This window comes from Triticum urartu, chromosome 6A (assembly GCF_056163025.1).
Source record: "Triticum urartu cultivar PI428250 chromosome 6A, HENAU_Tu73, whole genome shotgun sequence".
In the NCBI taxonomy this organism is placed as follows: domain Eukaryota; kingdom Viridiplantae; phylum Streptophyta; class Magnoliopsida; order Poales; family Poaceae; genus Triticum; species Triticum urartu.
Genome location: NC_141878.1, coordinates 153,642,235 through 153,649,527, shown reverse-complemented (window position 1 = coordinate 153,649,527; position 7,293 = coordinate 153,642,235). Strand labels below are relative to the sequence as shown.

At 45.6% G+C, this 7,293-nt stretch overlaps 1 protein-coding gene across 1 annotated transcript; it reads left to right on the top strand.

Annotated features, from left to right (window-relative positions):
* Window positions 1–1,591: 1,591 nt before the first annotated feature.
* On the top strand, window positions 1,592–5,065 carry LOC125517439 (phosphoglycerate kinase, cytosolic). The gene is made up of 7 exons (XM_048682639.2): window positions 1,592–1,747; window positions 1,852–2,048; window positions 3,210–3,287; window positions 3,386–3,646; window positions 3,908–4,225; window positions 4,386–4,544; window positions 4,624–5,065. The coding sequence occupies exons 2-7, from the start codon at window positions 1,854–1,856 to the stop codon at window positions 4,816–4,818; spliced, it is 1,206 nt and encodes a 401-aa protein (XP_048538596.2). The 5' UTR covers window positions 1,592–1,747; window positions 1,852–1,853; the 3' UTR covers window positions 4,819–5,065.
* Window positions 5,066–7,293: the final 2,228 nt, after the last annotated feature.

Below are 7,293 nucleotides of genomic sequence, written 5' to 3'. Positions count from 1 at the left end.
TAGCCGGCCGGCTCTCCCCCTTGCTCCTTTATATACGGGAGCAGGGGGCACCCCTAGACACAACAATTGATCTCTTGGATCTCTTAGCCGTGTGCGGTGCCCCCTCCATCATAATCCACCTCGATCATATCGTAGCAGTGCTTAGGCGAAGCCCTGCGTCGGTAGAACATCATCATAGTCACCACGTCGTCGTGCTGACGGAACTCTCCCTCAAAGCTCGGTTGGATCGGAGTTCGAGGGACGTCATCGAGTTGAACGTTTGCAGAACTCGGAGGTGCCGTGCGTTCGGTGCTTGATCGGTCGGATCGTGAAGACGTACGACTACATCAACCGCGTTGTGCTAACGCTTCCGCTTTCGGTCTACGAGGGTACGTGGACACACTCTCCCCTCTCGTTGCCATGCATCACCATGATCTTGCGTGTGCGTAGGATTTTTTTTGAAATTACTACGTTCCCCAACATAAAGTGCATTAGCATTAACTAGATTATTGACTCAAGTGCAAGTGAGAGTGTGTAGGAGATATGCCCTAGAGGCAATAATAAATGATATTATTTATATCCAAGTTCATAATTATGTTTATGTTCCATGCTATAACTGCTATGGTTCTCGAGTCTGCAATAACACGAGGCTCAGAGGAAGACTCATATGCACGTGTGAAATAATAAACGGTAAGAAGTATTCTTAGTCTGGCCTCTAAGACTAGCTCAAGTGTTGCATGATGGTTCTGTTTTCCTGATCATGGGCATGTCTATGCCAACAAATTTGAAGGCACAATGTTAAGAGAACATTTGTGTTGAATTGATCCGAATTGATGTTATGCTATGAGATTCATTCATCACAAGTTAATGGTACATAACACAGAAATGATTAACGTTTGCATGATGTGCAGGAATTTTAGACTTTTCCAATCCAAAAAGAAAAAAATGTGCCACACAAAACCACGGCCCCAAGGCCCCGTCGATCGAACGACACGGGTCAGGGGTTGTCGGAGCAAATGAGGAGACGGGCCGCCCATCTCGGCATTTCCACGCGCCATGCTTTCCAGAACCTTCCCCTCATTTCTTTTTCCGTTCCAAAACCATCCAATCCAAGCCGTCCGTCGGCAATCCGCGGGCCCAGAACCCACGGGCGCCGCACCGTTCTTAGGCTGGTCACAATAGGGAGGAACTTAGAAGTAATATCACACACTCCAATACAACTTTGCTTATGTGGCACATATTTAATGAAGAGAGAGGTGCTTGTGGTAACTAGCTAAGTTACCGAAACATCACACACTCCAAGAAACAATGAGTCTATAACCTAATAAATACATCGTTACATGACACTACATAGATGTTCCTACCCACTACGGAGGTAGTAACATAGTGTAGGGAAGTGTGTAAGTTACTAGCTTATATTCTTGCCCACTGTGAGCAGCCTTACCCCCGCTCCAAGCCACACCCAGACAACACCCCACGAAAACCATCCCCTCCCGCTGCCACCCTGTCCCACCCCGCATTGACCCACCCCCTCCCGCTGCCACCCTGTCCCACCTCCCATCGACCCCACACGTCATCGGCACACCGCCACCGCAAATCCCCCCGAATATTCCCTCCCATCGCGAACTACGCCTTGACCTCTATAAAGAAAACCGGAGCGCACGGGCAGCGTCGCCACATCCATCCAAACCAAAGCCAAGCCCATCGCCACTCCAATCCAGCGACCACCTCGCCCAGATCGCCGCCGATTCGATCCGGTTCCTCGACGGTGAGCCCTCCCCCCCGCCTCCGATCACGATCCGCGGCCGCCTCCCTCCCTCCCTCGCGGGCCGACGTCTGACCTCCTCCTCGTGGCGTCTGTTTTGGGTGCAGCGATGGCGACCAAGAGGAGCGTGGGCACCCTCGGGGAGGCGGATCTCAAGGGGAAGAAGGTGTTCGTGCGCGCCGACCTCAACGTGCCGCTCGACGACGCCCAGAAGATCACCGACGACACCCGCATCCGCGCATCCATCCCCACCATCAAGTACCTCCTCGAGAAGGGCGCCAAGGTCATCCTGGCCAGCCATCTGGTGAGCACCCCAACCCTCCCACGCTCGTTGGTCCGAGGCATACCGCATGCTAGTAGCCTATAAGAAGTTGGCCTTGGATTTATTCATGGGGATCGGATGTGTGGTTCCTGGGAGCATTGATGCGATCAAGTGATTCCGGGTCATCATTTTGAGCTTCAGGACTAAGATCAGTGGCGATAAATAGTGGGTCGTTTCCTTAGGACTGTAAGGTCATTTGCACATGTCTACAATTTTGGTGTTAGTTTTCTTAGGATTGTAGCCATTTACACTTGTCTTCAATATTGGTGTTTGTTATGTGCAAGGATGTGAACATGTGGCAGAAGTGGTTCAGTTTTGCTCAGTTAATTTTGCATCTGCAAGTCTGTAATTCAAGTCAGTCCTGCAACCATTGCAGTATGTCAGTTCCTGCTTCTAATTAGTATACTGTTAGATTAGTTTACTGTCAGAACTGTGAGGTTCAGCCAATGCCCTCTTCAACTTAAGATAATGTTGCCAGACTATATGAACCAGTTTGTGTCTTTTGCACAGTTATGGTCCCCATTAGATCGTTTAATCATCATTGTAATGATGAACCTACGTTATAATATGCATTGGTGTGATGGTTATCTCAGTTGTTAGGCGATTGGATTTAATGATGACTGCCCAAGTGGAGCATCGATTTCCTTTTTCACTTTTTAACTGATTTGTTGCCCTAAAATGAACGTCTTTAATTGTGGGTATTCATTGTTGTGTTTTGATTTTTAGTAGGAGCAGTTACAAAAACCTTTCAAGTTGTTTGCACCTCCACATTTCACTGACATTCAGAGAACTTTTTGTTTGGTGTTGTCTTCATAACCAAGTAGTACTCTATTAGAACATCTGATGGGATGCTATGTTATCTCTTATCTGGTTCCTGATATGATAACTTAAAAGGTCTTGATAACAGATCATGTACCCTTTTAACCTTTCATACCATTATACATTTTACTGATTTTAGAACTATCCAGGTTAAACTGTGTTGCTTTCACCTGAACTTATGTTGCCAACAAACAACTTTATGCTGTGATTTGGATTAGTAGTGTAGTACTTATGTTACCTGATATGATGAGGAACACAATAAAAAAACTGAGTGTAATTCTTGCTATTGCGTTTTCTAATGTAATTCATTGTTGTAATTTTCAGGGCCGCCCAAAAGGTGTCACCCCCAAGTTCAGCTTGAAGCCTCTTGTTCCACGCCTATCTGAGCTCCTTGGACTTGAAGTATGTTATGGGATGATAGAATCTTGTAATTCCATTGTCTTTTTGGACTAGATTAACAGCACTTACATTTGTACATCGTTTATGTCTCTGTCAAATAGGTTGTGATGGCCCCTGACTGCATTGGTGAAGAAGTTGAGAAATTGGCTGCTGCTTTGCCAGATGGCGGTGTTCTACTCCTGGAGAATGTGAGATTCTACAAGGAGGAAGAGAAGAATGATCCTGAGTTTGCTAAGAAGCTTGCATCGGTTGCTGACCTTTACGTAAATGATGCTTTCGGCACTGCACATAGGGCTCATGCTTCAACCGAGGGTGTAACCAAGTTTTTGAGGCCTTCTGTTGCTGGCTTCCTCATGCAGAAGGTATAGTATAGCTGAAACGAATCTCATTTCTCTATATTATTTGCTTAAAATCTTAAAAACATTGAAAAAAGAAAAAAGTATCATTTGCTACATATGAGATGGCATATGATTTAGAAGAGCAAGCCAGTACATGGATCCTTTGTTATCTGATCATTTTGCAACCTCTGGGCGATAGTTCAGATGCGTACTTACATTTTACAAAAAGCATTGAAACAAGTATATTTCAGAAAGCATGATATCTAATTGTTTTAATTACTCCAGGAACTTGACTATCTTGTCGGAGCTGTTGCCAACCCAAAGAAGCCATTTGCTGCCATTGTTGGTGGATCCAAGGTCTCATCTAAGATTGGTGTGATCGAGTCTCTGCTGGCCAAGGTTGATATCCTCATCCTTGGTGGTGGTATGATCTTCACATTCTACAAGGCCCAGGGATTACCTGTTGGGAAGTCCCTTGTGGAGGAAGACAAACTTGAACTGGCAACTTCACTGATTGAAACGGCAAAGTCCAAGGGTGTTAAGCTCTTGCTACCGACCGATGTTGTTGTGGCTGACAAGTTTGCAGCAGATGCTGAAAGCAAGGTTTGTTCATTTTACACCTTGGATGGTCCTTGTGATAGCACTTTATACTCCAAAAATTAGTAGTAGTTTCAAAGGCTCTCAGTGTAATTCAACTGACATTTGTCCCCTAGACATGATTAGGTGTTTACTTGCTGATGCTCACCCTTGTACTATTTTTCAGATTGTTCCTGCCACTGCTATCCCTGATGGTTGGATGGGTCTGGATGTTGGTCCAGATTCCATCAAGACTTTCGCAGAAGCCTTGGACACCACCAAGACTGTTATCTGGAACGGTCCTATGGGAGTCTTTGAGTTTGAGAAGTTTGCCGCAGGCACTGATGTTAGTGCAATATCACATGACGTACATTCATGTATCTCGTATTCGTTGTTGTTGCTAATTGCAGCTGTTGTTGTCTCAGGCAATCGCGAAGCAGTTGGCTGAGCTTACTGGGAAGGGTGTGACGACCATCATCGGTGGAGGTGACTCTGTTGCTGCTGTTGAGAAGGCTGGGCTGGCCGACATGATGAGCCACATTTCGACCGGCGGTGGCGCGAGCTTGGAGCTGCTGGAAGGCAAGCCCCTCCCAGGTGTTCTTGCCCTTGACGAGGCGTAGGTTGATTCGGTTTCACCTATCAGCTTGCTGCGTGCCCTTTGTTTGGGATCTCATCTTGGTCTAACGCTGGAACGTTATATGTCCCAAGGAAACTTTGAGATAGGCTTGTCGCCAATTTTTGCTAGTAAATGAGTCGTGAATAATTATCAACTTGCTCTGTGCGAGTGAAGTGATGTGACTGGAATTTAACGTACCCCCGTGGATGTGTATGGTTTTAAGATCTGCATCTTTGTGTGCTGTTTCCTTCTGTGTTTTTTGCTTTGCTTATTTTGGAATAAATTTTTGTCATATAACGCCATGATTATCAAGAATGTTCATGATGATACTCCAAGCTGCCTTTCTTCTGGATAAATGTTCATGATGATAGATTCCAAATAGCATTGGGGACGACGTTGTCCATTTTCCAAGCTGCCTTTCTGGACATTCTGAATGTCTAAAAGACATGGCAACTTGGAAACCTTCAGGTCCATAGGTTCGGCCCCTGTATCTTGTGCTTTCCGTCTGCTAGACTTGGGAAGACGGTGGAGAAGCTGGAAGTGGAAGGGGGGCCCGTGCTTAACGGTGAGAGGAGATGCGGCTGGTGGAGGAATCAGCAGGGGGTCGCGTGCTTAATCCTGCGGCGGTGGCTACGCTGCTTGCACGGTTCGTTCGCCCTCCTCTTGTCAATTTGGATGCTTTCATCCACTTTCTGAATGCACAGGCACACAAATACATGGCTGAAAATAATCTGCATCGGACGAGAACTACGCAAATACATGGCTAGAAATAATCTGTACAAGGCGCAAGCTAATAAAGGCCTAACCGCTGTGGCCATTATTTTTCAGAGACAACTTGACAAAGTATCACTGTAGTATTTTCAGATCACAGTTGCATAATTTAGATGGCAAACATGCACCACTTACGTATCAAAAGCTAGGCTTCCATTGAACGTGCCTGCTATTGTGGCCCAACAGGAAGCCTAGAGGTCTAGGGGAGTAGCATGATGCTATGTCGCTGTTAAGCACAAACATCAGAGCCTTATTATATGTTATATCAGTGAACCCAGCGTATGAGTTGCATGTCCTTTTGGAGGCAAGGAATCTAATTGCACATGATCATATTTGGTTAATTTGTACCTTATTGTGGTTTTCTCCTATACCATTTGCCGACAACTCAATTACCCAATAATTAGTTTAAATTTGGTATAGTTATTGCATTGTCTGTCTCGTTCACCTCTTCGTAATCGTACGTTTAACTCCAGCATTTTCTTTCCTTCTCTTGAAGGGTCTCACATTGTAATTTCCATCATGCAGCAAAAACAGACGCATGCCAAAAGATACAATTGGCTGCCATTGCCAGGATTATTTTTGGATGAGCTAGCACTTCTGCCCGTCCACCACTGAAAATCCAGTACTGAATGGCCAAAAGGTTTTCATGTTAAGAGAGACAATAATTAAACTGTCCAATTTGAATTTCTGTAGAATTAAAGCAAAGGTAGGTGGAAACGAGATTTTGTATGCAGAGCGATCTCATTAAGATATGAACAAAACAAAAGTGTTAGCAATGCTTCAATTTGGATTGGGCTCCAAAGTCCTCATGAACTTCAATTTGGGTTCCTAATTATTATACTGGGATTCCTACAATCTTGCTTGGTCAAAAAGGAAAATAATAAATAAATAAACAGAAAGTGAAGCATTTGTGGGGCATAAATTTCATTTTCCTTGCCTTCCGCTAAGAAAGCCATAAACCATCTTAATTTGATGGTATATGCAAGAGGACTAAACAAATGCAAGTGCAATAGACTACACACCATCCTGATTGGAGAACCTCTTGAGAAGCTGGAAAGGGCTGGGAGATTTTGTATGAGAGAACCTCTTGAGGAAAAATGAAGCATGGTAACGAAAAGAACACACTAATAAACAGAAACGGAAACAGAAGGAGAAGGCAGGACAAACAACACAAAATTAGCAAGCATTTACCTTCCATGCATGCAAGCCCGCCTACTTACGCAAAAGAAACCAGACAATCCCTATATCCGTTGGTGGCCGTGAGAAAATGAAGCTGCAGCATGATCTGATGGAGCCAAAATTCCAAATATACAACCCCGCGCGATGGAACGCGTTTTCGGCTCGCATGCTGGACGAGCAGATCATGCTGGCAGCTTCAGTCTCTCACACCAGCAAAGGCGTCCGTCCGTCCATGGTAGCAGTTCATGGAGATAGGGGTAGGGGAGAGAAGTGGCCACCTGCTGCCATGCATATGTACCTATCTATCTGGGGTATCATCTGTATGGCGGCCTCATATGCGTAGGGTGGGCGAACTTAAAAGGAGAGGAGGAGGAGGAGGAGGAGGAGGAGGGGAGGAGGGACAAAACCGTGGCACGAGGGGTGGGTGTGTGTCCATGGTAGTTGGTGCAAGCATGGTCCCTTTCTTGCCGCTCACACCTCGTGACACTGCCGTTTTGCCCTCACCGAAGTCGCCATCGCCACCACGGCT

Excerpts from the sequence above, each read along its gene's own strand:
- LOC125517439 (XM_048682639.2), top strand. The coding sequence starts at position 1,854 with ATGGCGACCAAGAGGAGCGTGGGCACCCTCGGGGAGGCGGATCTCAAG. Across the intron at positions 3,647-3,907 it reads CTGGCTTCCTCATGCAGAAG|GAACTTGACTATCTTGTCGG; the intron begins GTATAGTATAGC and ends TAATTACTCCAG. Across the intron at positions 4,226-4,385 it reads CAGCAGATGCTGAAAGCAAG|ATTGTTCCTGCCACTGCTAT; the intron begins GTTTGTTCATTT and ends ACTATTTTTCAG.